The sequence below is a fragment of the Salmo trutta genome, chromosome 31, assembly GCF_901001165.1.
Source record: "Salmo trutta chromosome 31, fSalTru1.1, whole genome shotgun sequence".
Classification (NCBI taxonomy): Eukaryota; Metazoa; Chordata; class Actinopteri; order Salmoniformes; family Salmonidae; genus Salmo; species Salmo trutta.
The window spans coordinates 25,135,161-25,155,591 of record NC_042987.1 but is presented as its reverse complement, the minus strand read 5'-3'; the positions used below and the strand labels follow the sequence as shown (position 1 = coordinate 25,155,591).

General features: G+C 42.8%; 1 protein-coding gene across 2 annotated transcripts; it reads left to right on the top strand.

Annotated features, from left to right (window-relative positions):
- Positions 1 to 278: 278 nt before the first annotated feature.
- LOC115169819 (presequence protease, mitochondrial) lies at positions 279 to 20,406 on the top strand. 2 transcript variants are annotated; one of them, XM_029725809.1, is made up of 27 exons: positions 279 to 487; positions 3,604 to 3,709; positions 3,881 to 3,987; positions 4,207 to 4,358; positions 4,441 to 4,555; positions 4,642 to 4,738; positions 4,890 to 5,050; positions 5,704 to 5,830; positions 6,112 to 6,200; positions 6,395 to 6,523; positions 6,729 to 6,842; positions 6,928 to 7,024; positions 8,181 to 8,315; positions 8,516 to 8,654; positions 11,363 to 11,479; positions 13,852 to 13,981; positions 14,399 to 14,519; positions 16,545 to 16,621; positions 16,791 to 16,956; positions 17,110 to 17,210; positions 17,298 to 17,418; positions 17,639 to 17,695; positions 17,983 to 18,095; positions 18,469 to 18,591; positions 18,958 to 19,103; positions 19,522 to 19,624; positions 19,811 to 19,904. In XM_029725809.1, the coding sequence occupies exons 1-27, from the start codon at positions 441 to 443 to the stop codon at positions 19,902 to 19,904; spliced, it is 3,084 nt and encodes a 1,027-aa protein (XP_029581669.1). In that variant the 5' UTR covers positions 279 to 440. The 2 variants fall into 2 exon arrangements, with proteins under 2 accessions (XP_029581669.1, XP_029581668.1); XM_029725808.1 differs by lacking the exon at positions 279 to 487 and having other exon boundaries at positions 19,811 to 20,406.
- The last annotated feature ends 25 nt before the right edge of the window (positions 20,407 to 20,431 follow it).

Sequence of the window (20,431 nt, the reverse complement as noted above, 5' to 3'; positions counted from 1 at the left end):
TTGCCCTTCGAAAACTTCCCGACGTCTTGGATGTGTAATAATCGTCATACCACGTTTACCCAATCATATTTGGTGTTATTACCAGTTTAGCCAATATAAAATTAGATTGTACAACACTAAAAGGAATAGTCCGCTAGCTCTAAATAGCAAACCGCAGCTTGTGTAGATCTATAAACAGCATGAACCCACACATACCTATAACAGTGAATGACTTGGCCCATTGCATGAAATGGTTTGTCTGTAATCTGCGCAGATGCCACGTTAACATGTTCACTTCAATTTCAATGTGTCAACTACCTACAGCATGAGAGGATATGAATGTGCAGCTAACCAAATCGTGCTGAAGTTATGATAGTAAAGCTGTTCAGTGTATAGTATTCTGATATGCACGTGCATGGATAAATACCAATTAGATATATTGTCGCTAAATTAAGGAAATAATGTTTAGGCAGAATAAAACAGTTCTCCAGAAACTTCGAAATCTAAGGTGAGTATACATTAGCTAGCCAGCTAGCACTTGATCATGACTCAGTTACATCACATTGCACATAACGGTAGGATCTTTATGAGTAAATCTCACGGCCGGCACCAGAACAAATCCGTTGACCGGGCATTTGATTTCAATAGGGTGGATGTTTTTTACGGGACCTTCTATGTGGATAAATGCTATAACCTGGTGGGGGAAAAAACGCACAGTTGAAGTCGGAAATTTACAAACACCTTAGCCAAACACATTTTAACTCAGTTTTTCACAATTCCTGACATTTAATCCTAGTAAAAATGTCCTGTCTTAGGTCAGTTAGGATCACCACTTTATTTTAAGTGAAATGTCAGAATAATAGGAGAGAGAATGATTTATTTATTTCAGCTTTTCTTTATTTCATCACATTCCCAGTGGGTCAGAAGTTTACATTCACTCAATTCGTAGTTGGTAGCATGGCCTTTAAATTGTTTAACTTGGGTCAAACGTTTCAGGTAGCCTTCCACAAGCTTCCCATAATAAGTTGAGTGAATTTTGACCCATTCCTCCTGACAGAGCTGGTGGAACTGAGTCAGGTTTGTTGGCCTCCTTGCTCACACATGCTTTTTCAGTTCTGCCCACAAATATTCTATAGGATTGAGGTCACTCCAATACCTTGACTTTGTCCTTAAGCCATTTTTCCACAACTTTGGAAGTATGCTTGGGGTCATTGTCCATTTGGAAGACCCATTTGCGACCAAGCTTTAACTTCCTGACTGATGTCTTGAGATGTTTCTTCAATATATCCACATAATTTTCCTACCTCATGATGCCATCTATTTTGTGAAGTGCACCAGTCCCTCCTGCAGCAAAGCACCCCCACAACATGATGCTGCCACCCCTGTGCTTCACGGTTGGGATGGTGTTCTTCGGCTTGCAAGCCTCCCCCTTTTTCCTCTAAACATGATGGTCATTATGGCCAAACAGTTCTATTTTTGTTTCATCAGACCAGAGGACATTTCTCCAAAAAGTACGATCTTTGTCCCCATGTGCAGTTGCAAACCGTAGTCTGGCTTTATGGCGGTTTTGGAGCAGTGGCTTCTCCTTGCTTAGCAGCCTTTTAGGTTGTCGATATAGGACTTGTTTTACTGTGGATATAGATACTTTTGTACCTGTTTCCTCCAGCATCTTCACAAGGTCCTTTGCTGTTGTTCTGGGATTGATTTGCACTTTTCGCACCAAAGTATGTTTTTCTCTAGGAGACAGAACGCATCTCCTTCCTGAGTGCTATGACGGCTGCGTGGTCCCATGGTGTTTATACTTGTGTACTATTGTTTGTACAGATGAACGTGGTACCTTCAGGCATTTTGAAATTGCTCCCAAGGATGAACCAGACTTGTGGAGGTCTACAATTTTTTTTTCTGAGGTCTTGGCTGATTTCTTTTGATTTTCCCATGATGTCAAGCAAAGAGGCACTGAGTTTGAAGGTAGGCTTTGAAATACATCCACAGGTACAACTTCAATTGACTCAAATGATGTCAATTAGCCTATCAGAAGCTTCTAAAGCCATGACATCATTTTCTGGAATTTTCCAAGCTGTTTAAAGGCACAGTCAACTTAGTGTATGTAAACTTCTGACCCACTGGAATTGTGATACAGTGAATTATAAGTGAAATTATCTCTCTGTAAGCAATTGTTGGAAAAATTACTTGTCATGCACAAAGTAGATGTCCTAACTGACTTGCCAAAACTATAGTTTGTTGACAATAATTTTGTGGCATGGTTGAAAAATGAGTTTTAATGACTGCAACCTAAGTGTATGTAAACTTCCGACTTCAACTGTATATATGGGTGATTCTGCAACAACGGGCACTTGTATGTCCTCGGGGTCAATTTTTTTTACAATTTATATGTTAAACTCATACTACAATCACCCCATATTTTTTAACACATCTATCAAGTATTTTATCTACTTTTCAGGTGCATTTTTTTACCTACATTTCACTGCTTTGCCCTTGTCCCTGACCCAGACTTTTGAGCTTCTACTATGTTTTTCTATGAGAAAACATTAATAATTACACATATGTTTTCTACTAGAGAAAGAGTCAATTAAATAAAATCTATATCAATATTTATTTTGAGTATGCCCTTTATATTGTTATTTACACAAAATATATCTGTCCTTTGGTAATGGTGTAATTTCCACCACTGAGGGAAAGTTCCTCATTAATATAGTTTTGTCAAGAGCATGTTAATTTAGTTACCATGGAAAATGGCTGTAGTAGGCAGTTGTTCCAGATGTGATGTCCAGAAGTTGAAGAAAAATCTAGGTAAATATTGCTTGTGTCGAGAATCATTTTTTTGTCAGTCATTTCCAAGCAGTCTATGATTTCTTTAATTTGTGGTATAATTTATATATATTTTTTTATATTTTATGTATTTATTGTAAACTACAGTACCTGTCAAAAGTTTGGACACACCTACTCATTCAAGGGTTTTTCTTTATTTTTACTATTTTCTATCAAAACTATGAAATAACACGTATGGAATCATGTAGTTACTACCTCTACAGGAGCGGTGGGTCCCCCGCGGGACGGTTGAGCTAACGTAGGCTAATGTGATTAGCATGAAGTAGTAAGTCACAAGAACATTTCCCAGGACATAGACATATCTAATATTGGCAGAAGCTTAAATTCTTGTTAATCTAACTCGCTGTCCAGTTTACAGTAGCTATTACAGTGAAAGAATGCCATGCTATTGTTTGAGGAGAGTGCAGAGTTATGAACTTGAAAATGTATTAATAAACCAATTAGGCATATTTGGTCAGTCTTGATACAACATTTTGAACAGAAATGCAATGGTTCATTGGATCAGTCTAAAACTTTGCACATACACAGCTGCCATCTAGTGGCCAAAATCTAAATGGCGCCTGGGCTGGCATAATACATTATGGCCTTTTTCTTGCATTTCAAAGATGATGGTACAAAAAAAACGTGTTTTTTTTCTTTGTGTTATCTTTTACCAGATCTAATGTGTTACATTCTCCTACATGAATTTAACATTTCCACAAACTTCAAAGTGTTTCCTTTCAAATGGTATCAGCTGATGCAAGCCAGTAATGATCTCTCTCTTGGCAAATCCAGTTTCCAGGGGCAGAATCCTTCATGGAGGTTTAGGAGCACCCCAGCAACAGAGCGGGCATTGCAGTACCAGGCAGGACAGAAGATCCATGGCTTCACAGTTAAGGAGGTAAAATGCCAGGCCAAAAACTAAAATGTGAATCCCTTTGGGTCAATAGGATTGGAAAACACTGATCCACAACAAGAATAAAATCACAATTCTGATAAATTCACAAACTTCTAGTCAAGGTTTAGCATAAAGTCAGGATAAATGTGATCTTATCTTCCTGTGTTTCTGCAGGTGGTTGCTGTTCCTGACCTGTTCCTTACAGCTGTCAAACTGACCCATGACAACACAGGCGCCCAGTATCTACACGCAGCTAGAGATGACAAAAACAATCTCTTTAGGTAATAATCCCACATTTGTGGAAGTAAGCTTTATTTGGCTAAGTTTGTATGTTAAAATGGAATCTCGTCCCCAGACTCAATTGCTTCCCTGATAGAGAGCCAGCTGGTTGAAGAGATTAGATCAAAGTAAATGTTCTAGTTTAGTAACAAAATACTTATTCTAAGCCAGTGCTTTTTCTAATGACAGTGTTTCCATCTCTTGTCGTAACACCTCTGCAGTGTTCAGCTCAGGACGACCCCAATGGACAACACAGGGGTCCCACACATCCTGGAACACACAGTGTTGTGTGGCTCAGAGAAGTACCCCTGCAGAGACCCCTTTTTCAAGATGCTCAACAGATCCCTCTCCACCTTCATGAACGCATTCACAGGTAGTGTGTGTGTGTGTGTGTGTGTGTGTGTGTGTGTAGGCGCATGCAAGGTGTCTGTAATGTTATTGTTTTTTATTCACAGCTAGTGATTTCACTATGTATCCATTCTCCACACAAAACGGGAAAGACTTCCAGAATCTCCTCTCCGTGTATCTGGATGCAGTGTTTTTCCCTTGTCTACGAGAACTTGATTTTTGGTAAGTGTGGTGTTTAAATAGATGCCTCTTTAATCAAAATCAGTGACATCAGAAGTCTGCATTCATATCCTTGTGTTTTGTTAAAGGCAGGAGGGATGGAGACTGGAGAATGAAAACCCTACAGATCCTACTTCCCCTTTGGTCTTCAAAGGAGTTGTCTTCAATGAAATGAAGGGCGCTTTTGTGGGTTACTTCTTTCCAAACAATTTATTTAGAGATTTGTTATTAGATTTATTGTGATTAGTTTGTGAGAATTACAGAATAATTTTGTCAGGAGATGGACAAATAGAAGTCACATTGGAATTTTACATTTCCTCTCTGTATGTGATTTCAGTCAGACAACGAGAGGGTTTATGCCCAGCACCTGCAGAACAAGCTGTATCCTAACCACACATATGGTGTGGTGTCTGGAGGGGAACCCCTGGCCATCCCTGACCTCTCCTGGGAACAACTGAAGCACTTCCACGCTACACACTATCACCCCAGCAATGCAAGGTATAGTAAACTGTGACATGCACAATACACCACCACCACCATGCTTCAACACTAGATACTGCTCATTGTGATATACCATGACCTGCACAGTACACTGTGACATGCACAATACACCACCACCACCATGCTTCAACACTAGCTACTGCTCATTGTGATACACAATGACATGTACAGTACATGGTGACATGCACAATACACCACCACCACCATGCTTCAACACTAGCTACCGCTCATTGTGATATACCATGACCTGTACAGTACACTGTGACATGCACAATACACCGCCTTGCTTCAACACTAGCTACTGCTTATTGTGATATACCATGACCTGTACAGTACACTGTGACATGCACAATACACCACCACCACCATGCTTCAACACTAGCTACTGCTCATTGTGATACACCATGACCTGTACAGTACACTGTGACATGCACAATACACCACCACTACCATGCTTCAACACTAGCTACTGCTCATTGTGATACACCATGACCTGTACAGTACACTGTCACACATTACCACTTAGCAATGTATGGCACAACACACTGTCACACCTCAATATTATATACTCGGTATAGTAGCACTGTGTCTTGTCACACAACTCTGTTGGGCATTGGCAGTACCATGGTTTCCCCTTTTCTTCTCCTCAGGTTCTTCACCTACGGGGATCTGCCCTTGGAGCAGCACCTGAAACAGATCCAGGAGGAGGCTCTGTCCAAGTTTGAGCGCACTGAGCCTGACACTGCTGTCCCTAACCAACCCCACTGGGACAGGCCTGTGAGTCTGCCCATTCAGTATCACTGTAGCTCAGTCAGTACCTGCTGTCAGATATTAGTTTATTCATCAGCTCCCAGATATTACAAATCTATGCACTCCACTTTTGGCAAGGTCTATGGTTTGGAAGTTTGAATTAATTTCACCCTAATGCTTATTTGAATGATCTTGATAAGGTCCTGTTTGATGATGTTTTAATGTCTGTTTTTTAATGTGTGACGCCAAAGACATTTCCACATTTGTGTGGACAGAAGTGTTTCTAATTGTAATGGACTTTTCCACAGAGAGAGGACCATGTGACCTGCAGTCCCGATGCTATGGCTCCTGATGCAGCCAAACAGAACACACTGTGTATGAGCTACCTGCTTGGAGAGTACGTAATACTGAGCTACTGCAACACTATCACTTGTTTCTCTAAAATTGTTTCTGGGATAGTATACATTGATGTGTTCTTAAAGTGATTTTAACCTCAATTGTTGCATGTCGTGATTTCCATATGCATTTTGGTCATTTAAAATGAGTAAGCGATGCAGTAGTGGTCTCATTCAGGTGTCCTTCTCTCTGCAGCATCACAGATACATTTGAGGGCTTCACCCTGAGCCTGCTCTCCTCTCTGATGATCTCTGGACCCAACTCTCCCTTCTACAAGACCCTCATAGAACCCAAGATAGGAACAGACTTCTCCTCTGTCGTAGGGTGGGTTAACCTCTTTGGAGGCGGATTTAGAAGCAAATGAACATTGATAAAACACTTTAAAAAGATATAGAAAGTCCCAGAATACAGGCACTTTATCTAAATGAAGTTTAAGAACTTGTGAGGTATACATTGGCATAGCTCTTTGAAATGTTGATATATACTGAACAGTAAAATTCTTTATTTACCAGTATCTGTTATTTTCCAGCTATGATGGGAGCACCAAAGAGGCATCATTCAGCATAGGCTTGCAAGGAATGGCTGAAGAAGACACTGAGAAAGTCAAGCAAATCATTGTCCAAACCATTGATGAGATCATTGCGTAAGTATACTGCTGATGTGTTATGTACAGTAACACTATCATCACAATAATGTAATCTAACTGTACTTCTCTCCTAATGATGCAGTAATGGATTTGAGGAGGAGAGGATAGAGGCCCTGCTTCATAAGATTGAGATCCAGATGAAACATCAGTCTACCAGCTTCGGGTTGTCACTGGCCTCAGTGAGTACAAGGCCACAGTTTGTCTGGTGTCTCCACTGTGATGTTTTAACCATGAAAATGTTATTGTTTTCCATACACACACACACACACACACACACACACTCACTCTAAGCAGAGGTGAAATGTGAAGGGAATTGAATTGTATATAAAAACAGACTCAAGAATATAAACATACCATAGTGATTGTCCTAAGAGCAGCATCTCCTGTATACAGTATGACCATATTAACCCTCTGGTAAGTTTACTATTCCATTAGTCAGCACCTCTCTAACTATACTGAACAAAAATATAAACACAACATGTAAAGTGTTGGTCTGACGTTTCATGAGTTGAAATAAAAGATCCCAGAAATGTTCCAAATGCACAAAAAGCTTATTTCTCTAAAATGTAGAAATTTGTTTATATCCCTGTTAGAGAGCATTTCCCCTTTGCCAAGATAATCTATCCACCTGACAGGTGTGGCATATCAAGAAGCTGATTAAACAGCATGATCATTACACAGGTGTAACTTGTGCTGGGGCCAATAAAAGGCCACTCTAAAATGTGCCGTTTTGTCACAAAACACAATGCCACAGATGTCTCAAGTTTTGAGGGAGTGTGCAATTGGTATGCTGACTGCACGAGTGTCCACCAGAGCTGTTGCCAGAGAATTGAATGTCCATTTCTCAATATGGCAGTATATCCAACCGGCCTCACAACCGCAGACCACATGTAACCACTTCACCCCAGGACCTTCACATCTGGCTTCTTCACCTGCGGGATCGTCTGAGACCAGCTACCTGGACAGCTGATGAAACTGAGGAGTATTTCTGTCTAATAAAGCCCTTTTGCGGGGAAATGCTAATTCTGATTGGCTGGGCTCCCCAGTGGGTGGGCTGCAGCCCTGCCCAGTCATGTGAGATCCATAGAATAGGATCTAATGAATTTATTTCAATTGACTGATTTCCTTATATGAAATGTAACTAAGTAAAATCGTTGAAATTGTTGTATTTTTGTTCAGTATATTTTGGGTGCGTGTCGTCAACTCATGCTTTATACTTGTCTCTGCAGAACATACAGTAGCTTCCTGCTGGAACTACGATGGACACACACACCTAGGTGCTGCTCATTAAATGAGTATGACCTTTTTCCCTGTGTGTTGTCTCTCTGCTAACAGTACATAGCTTCCTGTTGGAACCATGATGGAGACCCGGTCCAGCTGCTGAAGATCAGCGACAGTGTGGCCCAGTTCAGACAAGCCCTGAAGGACAACCCTCGCTTCCTCCAGGAGAAAGTCCTACACTACTTCAAGGTGAGAGACCAGACAGGAGAAATGAGTTGAGTTTCTTTCAGTATACATAGCATCTAAATCTGAATAGCCAATGTAACAGGAAATTGTAATGGGATAAAGCAGTCTAATCAAGAAAGTTGATGTCATCATGCAGGGGTAGGAGACTGTTCAGTGTTATGGTAATGTCATGTCACATTAGCATCTTGTTTGTGCCCATGCAGGACAACACTCACAGGCTGACTCTGTCTATGAGTCCTGATGAGGCGTACCTGGAGAAACAGGTCAAAGCAGAGGAGGAGAAACTCCAGAAGAAGGTACAGGCTCTGTCTGAGAGTGACAAGAAAGACATCTATGAGAAAGGTAAGTTATACGCCAACACCAATAGACGGGTTGCCTGACACCATCACGAAAAAGATGCGTGCTCATCGATGGGGCAGAAGGTTGTGGGTTATGAATGTGAACGGTCAGATAGCTAGCAACAATGACAAGAAGCTGCCATGTGGTTTGTTTCAGCTAGTTGTCTCTTGTTCTTGATACTACACTACATGACCAAAAGTATGTGGACACCAGTTCGTCGAGCATCTCATTCCAAAATCATGGGCATTAATATGGAGTTGGTCCCCCTTTGCTGCTATAACAGCCTCCACTTTTCCACTAGATGTTGGAACATTGATGCGGGGACTTGCTTCCATTCAGCCACGAGCATTAGTGAGGTCAGGGACTGATGTTGGGCAATTAGGCCTGGTTTTACAGTCAGCGTTCCAATTCATCCCAAAGGTGTTCTATGGGGATCAAATTAAATTTTATTGGTCACATACACGTGCTTAGCAGATGTTATTGCGAGTGCAGCAAAATGCTTGTGCTTCTAGTTCCGACAGTGCAGTAATATCTAACATGTAGTCTAACTATTCCACAACAACTACCTAATACACACAAATCTAAGTATAGGAATGGAATAAGAATATGTACATATAAATATATGGATGAGCAATGACAGAGCGGCATAGGCAAGATGCAATACATGGTATAAAAGACAGTATATACATATGAGATGAGTGATGCAAGATATGTAAACATTATTAAAGTAGCATTATTAGTGACTAGTGATCCATTTATTAAGTGGCCAATGATTTCAAGTCTCTATGTAGGCAGCAGCCTCACTGTGTTAGTGATGGCTTGGGATAGAAGCTGTTATTCAGTCTCTCGGTCCCAGCTTTGATGCACCTGTACTGACCTCGCCTTCTGGATGTTAACGGGGTGAACAGGCAGTGGCTCAGGTGGTTGTTGTCCTTGATGATCCTTCCTGTGATATCGGGTGCTGTAGGTGTCCTGGAGGGCAGGTAGTTTGCACCCGGTGATGCGTTGTGCAGACCTCACTACCCTCTGGAGAGCCTTGCGGTTGTGGGTGGTGTAGTTGCCGTACCAGGCGGTGATACAGCCCGAAAGGATACTCTCAATTGTGCATCTGTAAAAGTTTGTGAGGGTTTTAGGTGACAAGCCACATTTCTTCAGCCTCCTGAAGTTGAAGAGGTGCTGTTGCACCATCTTCACCACGCTGTCTGTGTGGGTGGACCATTTCAGTTTGTCCGTGACATGTACGCAGAGGAACTTAAAACGTTCCACCTTCTCCACTAGTGTCCCGTGGATAGGCAAGGTGCTCCCTCTGCTGTTTCCTGAAGTCCACAATCATCCCCTTTGTTTTGTTGACTACTGTTCAGTCATGTGGTCAGGTGCCACAAAGAAAAATTACAATTGGAACTTGGTCAGGGATCTGTGCAGGCCAGTCAAGTTCTTCCACACCGATCTCAACAAACCATTTCTGTATGGACCTCGCTTTGTGCACAGGGGCATTGTCATGTTGAAACAGGAAAGGGCCTTCTCCAAACTGTTGCCACAAAGTTGGAAGAACAGAATTGTCTAGAATGTCATTGTATGCTGCAGCATTAAGATTTCCCTTCACTGGAATTAAGGGGCCTAGGCTGAACCATGAAAACAGCCCCAAGCCATTATTCCTCCTCCACGAAACTTTACAGTTGGCGCATAGTATTCGGGCAGGTAGCGTTCTTCTGGCATCCACCAAACCCAAATTCATCTGTCGGACCGCCTGATGGTGAAGCGTGATTCATCACTCCAGAGAACGTGTTTCCACTGCTCCGGAGTCCAATGGTGGCGAGCTTTACACCACTCCAGCCGACGCTTGGCATTGCGCATGTTGATCTTAGGCTTGTGTGCGGCTGCTCTGCCATGGAAACCCATTTCATGAAGCTCCCGACGAACAGTTCTTGTGCTGACGTTGCTTCCAGAGGCAGTTTGGAACTTGGTAGTGAGTGTTGCAACTGAGGACAGATGATTTTTACGCGCTTCAGCACTCGGCGGTCCCGTTCTATGAGCATGTGTGGCCTACCACTTCGCGGCTGAGCCGTTGTTGCTCCTAGACGTTTCCACTTCACAATAACAGCACTTACAGTTGACCGGGACAGCTCTAGCAGAGCAGAAATTTGACGAACTGACTTGTTGGAAAGGTGGCATCCTATGACAGTGCCACATTGTAAGTCACTAAGCTCTTCATTAAGGCCATTTTATTTTCCAATGTTTGTCTATGGGGATTGCATGGCTGTGTGCTCGATTTTATACACCTGTCAGCAACAGGTGTGGCTGAAATAGCCGAATGCACTAATTTGAAGGGGTGTCCACATACTTTTGTATATATAGTGTAGGTCTTGTTTTGAGGGGTTTTGATTGATGTCATATCTATGCTAATAGGGCTAAAATGTGCTAGCTAGCTAACCAATATTTGTAACGATGTATTTGAGAGGCAACAAGTGCTCATTGTGCAAATGTATTTATGTTTTCAATACACATTTGGAGACTAAATATAATTCACTTTTTCAATAATCCTTGTTTTGCCCCAAAGTTGGGCACTCATTGGTTTTGTTGCTGAACAACCCACCTGTCTATTGAGGAGAATGGAGAATACTCATTCACTTCATTATGAAAACTTTATAAACCATTCATGATCATAACGTTTTTCAGTATTTTTGTACTACTTTATATGACTTTCTATTCAGGTCTTGAGCTGCTATCGGTTCAGAGCAAGATCCAGGATGCCTCATGTCTCCCTGCCCTGAAAGTGTCTGACATTGAGCCAACGATAGCAGTCACACCTGTAGAGATGGGCACTGCAGGTACAGTACTTACTGTAGTACACGCTGACGCTACACTCTAGTTACTCTAGGTTCCGAGATTACACTCTAATACAGTGTTTCCCATCTCCTGTCCTCCAGTACCCCGACACTACATCTCCTCCTGACCTCCAGTACCCCCGACACTACATCTCCTCCTGTCCTCTAGTATCCCCGACACTACATCTCCTCCTGTCCTCCAGTACCCCCGACACTACATCTCCTCCTGTCCTCCAGTACCCCCGACACTACATCTCCTCCTGTCCTCCACTACCCCGACACTACATCTCCTCCTGTCCTCCAGTACCCCCGACACTACATCTCCTCCTGTCCTCCAGTACCCCGACACTACATCTCCTCCTGTCCTCCAGTACCCCCGACACTACATCTCCTCCTGTCCTCCAGTACCCCGACACTACATCTCCTCCTGTCCTCCAGTACCCTCGACACTACATCTCCTCCTGTCCTCCAGTACCCCCGACACTACATCTCCTCCTGTCCTCCAGTACCCCCGACACTACATCTCCTCCTGTCTTCCAGTACCCCCGACACTACATCTCCTCCTGTCCTCCAGTACCCCCGACACTACATCTCCTCCTGTCTTCCAGTACCCCCGACACTACATCTCCTCCTGTCCTCCAGTACCCCCGACACTACATCTCCTCCTGTCCTCCAGTACCCCCGACACTACATCTCCTCCTGTCCTCCAGTACCCCGACACTACATCTCCTCCTGTCCTCCAGTACCCCCGACACTACATCTCCTCCTGTCCTCCAGTACCCCGACACTACATCTCCTCCTGTCCTCCAGTACCCCCGACACTACATCTCCTCCTGTCCTCCAGTACCCCCGACACTACATCTCCTCCTGTCCTCCAGTACCCCCGACACTACATCTCCTCCTGTCTTCCAGTACCCCCGACACTACATCTCCTCCTGTCCTCCAGTACCCCCGACACTACATCTCCTCCTGTCCTCCAGTACCCCCGACACTACATCTCCTCCTGTCCTCCAGTACCCCCGACACTACATCTCCTCCAGTACCCCCGACACTACATCTCCTCCAGTACCCCCGACACTACATCTCCTCCAGTACCCCCGACACTACATCTCCTCCTGTCCTCCAGTACCCCCGACACTACATCTCCTCCTGTCCTCCAGTACCCCCGACACTACATCTCCTCCTGTCCTCCAGTACCCCGACACTACATCTCCTCCTGTCCTCCAGTACCCCCGACACTACATGTCCTCCAGTACCCCCGACACTACATGTCCTCCAGTACCCCCGACACTACATGTCCTCCAGTACCCCCGACACTACATGTCCTCCAGTACCCCCGACACTACATCTGCGTCGTTCTGCCCCTGAACAAGGCAGTTAACCCACTGTCCCTAGACTTGCCGTTAAATAAAGGTTAAAAAAATTCAGGCCAGAGTTCAATCTTGCTTTCATCAGACCCGAGAATCTTGTTTTTCATGTTCTGAGAGTCCTTTAGGTACCTTTTGGTAAACTTCAAATGGGCTGTCATGTGCCTTTTACAGGAGAGTGGCTTCTGTCTGGCCACTCTACAATAAAGGCCTGATTGGTGAAGTGCTTCAGAGATGGTTGTCCTTCTCGAAGGTTTTCCCATCTCCACAGAGGAACTCTGGAGCCCTGTCAGGTTGACCATTGGGTTCTTGGTCACCTCCCTGACCAAGCCTCTTCTTCCCCAATTGCTCAGTTTGGCCGAGCGGTCAGCTCTAGGAAGAGTCTTGGTGGTTCCAAACTTCTTCCATTTAAGAATGATGGAGACCACTGTGTTCTTGGGGACCTTCAATGCTGCAGAAATGTTTTGGTACCCTTCCCCAGATCTGTGCCTCGACACAATCCTGTCTCAGAGCGCTACGGACAATTATTTATACCTCATAGCTTGGTTTTTCCTCTGACATGCACTGTCAACTGTGGGACCTTATATAGAGAGGAGTGTGCCTTTTCCAAATCATATCCAATCAATTAAACTGACCACAGGTGGACTCCAATCAAGTTGTAGAAACATCTCAAGGATGATCAATGGTAACAGGATGCACCTGAGCGCAATTTTGAGTCTCATAGCAGAGGGTCTAAATACTTATGTAAATAAGCTATTTCTGTTTATTTTTTATGAATTTAAAAAAATGTCACTTTGTCATTATGGATATTGTGAGGGAAAACATGTATTTAATACATTTTAGAATATGGCTGTAGCTTGACAAAATGTAGATATGTTTTGATGTACAATTTCCAAGTATTGGTAGACTGGCAAATAAACTGGTCCACACGTCAAGACAGAAATTCTTGGTCTCATGGTTTTGTCTCCCTCTGACATTTGTCCTGTTCTACTCTCTTCACCCCACTAGGAGGCGTCCCAGTGCAGTACTGTGAGCAGCCAACCAATGGGATGGTCTACTTCAGGGCTATGTGTAGTCTCAACACCCTCCCTGAAGACCTCAAACTATACGTGCCCCTCTTCTGCAGTGTCATCACCAAGTGAGTCCAGACCCCATAGAATATGACCAATCATTTGTGTATTGTCTAGAAGGCATAGCTCGTGTGGTTTGGTTTCATAAACATGTGTTGAAGGTAATGGAGTTAGTTGCAATTGTGATGAGTATTGAGTTTTCGTCTTGAGAATGTGTGTCCGACTGGGTTACTGAGGTGATTGTGAGAAGGCGTGCTACGTCGGTCCAGGTTGAGCTACCAGTATGTAGTATTTGTGATCAGTTAATGATGGCTGTGTGAATTGTGATCAGGTAATGGAGGTGTGTGAATTGTGATCAGGTAATGGAGGTGTGTGAATTGTGATCAGGTAATAGAGGTGTGTGCTACTTTAGGATGGGGTGTAAGGTGTGATTGATAAAGAGTATGTGTGAGATGAGAGATGCTAATGGGAGTGTGTGTTACCAGGATGGGCTGTGGAGGGCTGGACTACAGGCAGCAGGCCCAGCAGATGGAGCTGAAGACAGGAGGCATGTCCATCTCCACATCAGTCAACCCTGACTACTCTAACGTGGATATGTATGAACAGGTCAGTCCTAGGGCTGGGACATATATCAGATTCATTCAAATGTATTTTTTTGCGTGATATTCCAAATGCCTGTATCACAAGAATCAAGGTTTTGATATTTTCCGTTTTTTATGAGCGTCTCCTTCGCTCCTTCTGTGCTGTGTGCACCTTCCCATTTACACCAGAGATCTGTATATAATGACGAGATGTACCTCTCCGCCCTAACAATAGGAGACGTTGTCCCAAAAGCTACAAGTTTAGGTCCAAAATAAGCCCATACAAACGCATTGGCCTTACTTTGGACAGATTTTATCGAGAGCGAAACCTTTCGCTTCGCCTCTTCTTCTATGGTTTACACACCAAGCCCCTCCCCCTGCCGCTCACGCCAACAAAGTTGAGAGATCACATCGTCTTCTCTGACATGCGGTTTCAACTCACTTTTCCATTTGAGGTTTGGTCCAACATAATCAGTCATATGGACACCAAAACACATTGAGACATTATTTTACATTGATACATTATTTAAACTTTTCTAACGATACCCTTTTTATGTCTCAACTACTCAAATTGCGCACAGAGCAGACACTACACAAACGAGAGTATCAATGAACATTGGTTCTGTCAAATGAATGCTCAGTTTGTCGCGTGCGGCATTGGGGTACCACGTACTGCTAGCAGCATTTTAGCCAAAGACTTTTATACTAGCTGTCTAGTCTGTGTTTTATAAATGTGCAATAAGCATTAAATGTTATTATATGAGGAATTGGCAACTCGTTCTCAATCTGAGAAATAAGGAACTGCACTTGAGTTCAACATGTGAACAAAGTGGACAGGCTAACATGCTGTTCAAACAGTTGGAGACACACTGAAGGGTGTGTTCATAGCAATTCAACTGTTCAACCTTGTTAACTAGCAAATAGATCCAAGTTGGCTAAACTTGAGATATAAAGATTAGTTGGCTACTTACTAGCACGTGGGCTTGTGAGATTGTTGATGAGACCTGTGTTAATTTTCTGTAGCCTAATGCCTGCTACAAGAGTTTAGTCATTATTAGTGAATTTGCATTATGCATGGTTGTAGTTACATTGTAACAAAAAGGGCATTTTCATAGACAGACTTGAAAGCCAGATCAGTGAATATTGCAAAAAAAAAAGCAGGTTGAACTATACTGAACAAAAATATAAACGCAACATGCAACAATTTCAAAGATTTTACTGAGTTAGTTCATGTAAGGAAATCAGTCAATTGAAATAAATGAATTAGGCCCCAATCTATGGATTTCACATGACTGGGCAGGGGTGCAGCCATGGGTGGGCCTGGGAGGGTACAGGCCCACCCACTCGGGAGCTAGGCCCAACCAATCAGAATGAGTTCCCCGCAGGTGAAAAAGCCGGATTTAGAGGTCCTGGGCTGGCGTGGTTACACGTGAGCTGCGGTTGTGAGGCCGGTTGGACGTACTGCCAAATTCTCTAAAATGAAATTGGGGGCAGCCTGTTGTTGGTAGAGAAATTAACATTCAATTCTCTGGCAACAGCTCGGGTGGACATTCTTGCAGTCAGCTTGCCAATCTCACGCACCCTCAAAACTTGAGACATCTGTGGCATTATGTTGTGTGACAGAACTACACATTTTAAAGTGGCCTTTTTTGTGCACAAACTTTGAGAGAAGCTTTTTGTAGGTATGGAACATTTCTGGGATTTTGTATTTAAGCTCATGAAACATGGGAACAACCTTTTACATGTTGCCTTTATTATTTTCAGTGTATTTTGATAAAATAATGACATTATTAGTGGGTCTTGTTGTCTAGGTATACTTGTCTTGCCTAGGTATAAATTCACAAGCCATGAATTCATTAGATTATTGCTGACTGTTTGAAATGCAGTGTATTTGACCTTTAATTGTACAACAATGCTTATTTAGAGAAAACAAAAAAAACAATCCCCAGCCAGTCAGTCAGTCATAATAAAGTCTAATGTATACCTTTACGCAAGTATAACACAATTAGCTATAAGAAAGAGCCTTGTTCATTCACAGTCTGATTCACAGGGAGTCCTCCTCTCATCTTCCTGTCTGGAGAGGAATCTTCCTGATATGTTTCACCTGTGGAGTGACATATTCAACAGGTAGGCTCGCATGTCCATCAGAATAATACCATGGCACGTAATCCATCTATGGTCGCATGGTCACTAATAAACCACATGTCCGTTGTTTTTTAATGACTCATTTGATTGATATTATTTAAGCCCTTCTCTCTCTGTGCTCTGACCTTTTAACCTTTAACTTGACCCACAGCCCGCACTTTGATGATGAGGAGCGTCTGCGTGTGCTGGTCATGATGTCGGCTCAGGAACTAGCCAATGGGATCTCTTACTCTGGTCACATGTACGCCATGACGAGGGCGGCTCGCAGCCTGACCCCAACAGGAGAATTACAGGAGACCTTCGGAGGGATGGAGCAGGTGCGAGGGGGGAGGACAATGAGGGTTTGGAAGCAAAGGAAAAGCTGTATGTTGAAGGACAAGGGTTATTGTAACATCTGAATGAGAATATAATGCACTTCTGTACACTCAAATGAAATACATCTCCGTTTTCTTGTGTATCTTCATTATCAGGTCAAGTTTATGAAACGGATTGCGGAGATGCCAGACCTCACCCAAGTTCTGCGGACACTTCCTAGAATAAAGAGACACATTCTCAACCCACTGAACATGAGGTGGGTATAGTCTTTACACGTGACAGCTACTTCAAGATTTGACTATAATTTCTCTATTTATATTACAACTTCTCGTTGTTCGGACAGATGTGCAGTCAACGCAACGCCTCAGAAAATGTCTGATGCCGCTGGACAGGTGGATAACTTCATGTCTAACGTTGCTTCCAATAAGAAGGATCGCAAACCCGTCCGGTCCGATATCACTGAGGTATGAATTTGTCAAACTATCTTAGTACTGTACTGAGACTGCACTGTAACAAAGTGAAATAAATACTTGGGATATGTCCCCAATGGCAGCCTATTCTCTACATAGTGCACTACTTTTGACCATGGCTCATAGGAAGTGCACTATGTAGGGAATAGGGTCCCATTTGGGACGCAACCTGAATCTTGCTGTGAGTTGACAGGTGTTCTTTTAATCCTAACAGAGACCTCTTGACCCACTGGCAGCTCCTGGATCTGGCCCAAGTAGAAAACTAATCACTGTGCGTACCGCCTCCACTTTTAAACTAGACCTATGTATCAAGCATCTCAGTAGGAATACTGATTGAGGATCAGTTTTGCCTTTTAGATCGCAATGAATAAGTTTACATGTTTGACAGGGGGACCTGATCCTAGATCAGCACTCCCACTCTGAGACACTTGATCCATACGGCCTCTGAACATTAGTTTGGTCTTCCTTTCATTATTGTTGAGTAACACTTTTATCATTGGTTTCTGACCTTATTCTACCATTGAGCTAATGTAAGTGTGTTTGATCATCACCCCACAGGAGCCCAACTTCAAGCCCTGCCAGATGAAGACATTTTTCCCAATGCCCTTCCCAATCAACTTTGTCAGCGAGTGTATCCGCACCGTGCCCTTCACCCATGAGGACTATGCGAGGTGACTGTCTTAAAGGGATAGTTTGGGATTTTGGCAATGAAACCCTTTATCTACTTTCCTAGAGTCAGATGAACTCATGGATACCATTTTTATGCCTCTGTGTTAAGTTTGAAGGAAGTTGCTAACAAGCATTAGCACAAATGCTGGCTGTTCCTGTAGATCCATGTTCATATTTACTAGGGTTGCAAAAAACGTACTTTCCCCAAATTCACTGATATTCCAGAAATCTGGTTTGGATATTCCTGGAATCAGGAGGGAATAAGCACAAAATCCAGAATCCTCCAACCAGGATTTCTGGAAAACTTAGGATATTTCTGAAGGTTACAAATGTTGTAACCCCGTATTTACCCATGCTTTACCCTCTCTCCCTCAGCCTGAATATCCTGTCCCGCATGATGACTGCTAAGTACCTGCACGGAGAGATCAGAGAGAAGGGTGGGGCCTATGGTGGAGGGGCCAGGGTGGGAGGAGGACTATTCACCTTCTATTCATACAGGTGTGTAGTGTATTAATGTACTGTAAAACGACAGGATTATACTGTAATTAAACAGGTTTTAACAGTAGTCATACAGATTAAGACATGACAAAGCTGCAGAAAGACATGTGGTGGAAAATCTCCTAAATTAGAACTTTTCAGGAAATTGATGAAACTCCAATATTTTACCATTGAACATACAATCACAAAATTTCACAAGCTATTTTGAATACATTTTCTTGATCCTAGAGTCATGAAATGTTCAGAGTACATTAAGGGGAGTTACACATTTTAATTAATGTACTGTTTGAATGCATGTATTAGATCACTTCTTGGCATATTTCATTAGCTTTAACCCATTGTTCCATGTCCCTGTGTTGATTTCAGAGACCCCAACTCGGTGCAGACTCTGTCAACCTTCCGTAAGAGTGTGGACTGGGTCAGATCAGGACAATTTACCCAGCAGGACATCGACGAGGCCAAGCTGTCCGTGTTCTCAGCCGTGGACTCCCCCGTTGCCCCCTCCAATAAAGGTGAACAGAGGATGTGTCCCAAATGGCACCCTATTCCCTATATGGTGCTACTTTTGACCGGAGCCCTGCAGGCCCTGGTTAAAGGTAGTGCACTATATAGGGAATAGGGTGCCATTTGGGATGCTACCAGAGCCCAAATGCCAGCTCTAAACCTCTTCACCTGACATTTAACATGCTGTTATTTTATGTCCTGTTAAGTTTTACTGTACTAACTTGTTATTATAACGCATGTATAACATGAGGACAGCTCTACAAAGAGAGGCATTTACTTAGAGGTTGTCCCTTACCAGGGTCTCACTTTGGAAAGAAACATGACTGTCTTCTAAATGACATGTTAGAAATGGACCATTATAAAATATGAAAAAGACCAAGTGTCAATCCTTGTCTTGACATGTGATATCACATTATCATGTTGCAGGTATGGGCCGTTTCCTGAGTGGAATCACAGATGAGTTGAAACAGGCCCACAGAGAGAGACTCTTCGCTGTCACAGACAAGAGCATGGTCGATGTGGCTGGCAGGTAATGTGGTTTTTGGTTTAATATTATTTCAGGTGTAGTTGAATCGGTTTCTTGTGCTCCAACTCCTGTTTACCATGAATTAGTCCTTTTTGGAAGTTTATTGAGCATGCCCTATTATTGGACTTTGAATGAAAGTGAATATGAAGAGAATGGCCATTTAATATTTTGTATCCATGTTTTACACAGGTACCTTGGCATTGGACAGAGGACATGTGGAGTTGCTATTCTTGGTCCTGAGAATGACACCATCAAGAAAGATCCGTCATGGGTGGTAAAATAACAGGACATCAGGGAAAATGATCCACATGTATCTTCTCCAATGAAGAGACTTCAGATGCACTGTGTTTGATGGTAAACATCAGTGGTACTTGATTGTCCTAAAAAACTGGACTGTTGCTACAGTGTTATAATATACATTTATTATTGAATTAACCAGACAGTTGGTTTTTGATGATGTTACGGCTCTGTGTTACACAAAGTTTAATATTCCATTGAGGTATGTGTGTAAAGCTATTTTGTAGGCCAACTTGAATGCGCACAACAGTAAACAGATAATCTCATAGATAACCTCACCTGAATACCATATTCATAATGTATCAAATATAACAACGTTAATTTCATTCAATACGTCAGAATTTCTTTATGGCATAGAACCCTACCTCTGGCTTCAGAATGTGTACAAGTATGTACACCGATGGCTTCTGTTTACTGAAATATTGTATTTCTATAGAGTGCATATGTATACGAAAATATGACCATTAAATGATCATCATGTTGTAATACAATGTGTTATTATCTAATCCTGAA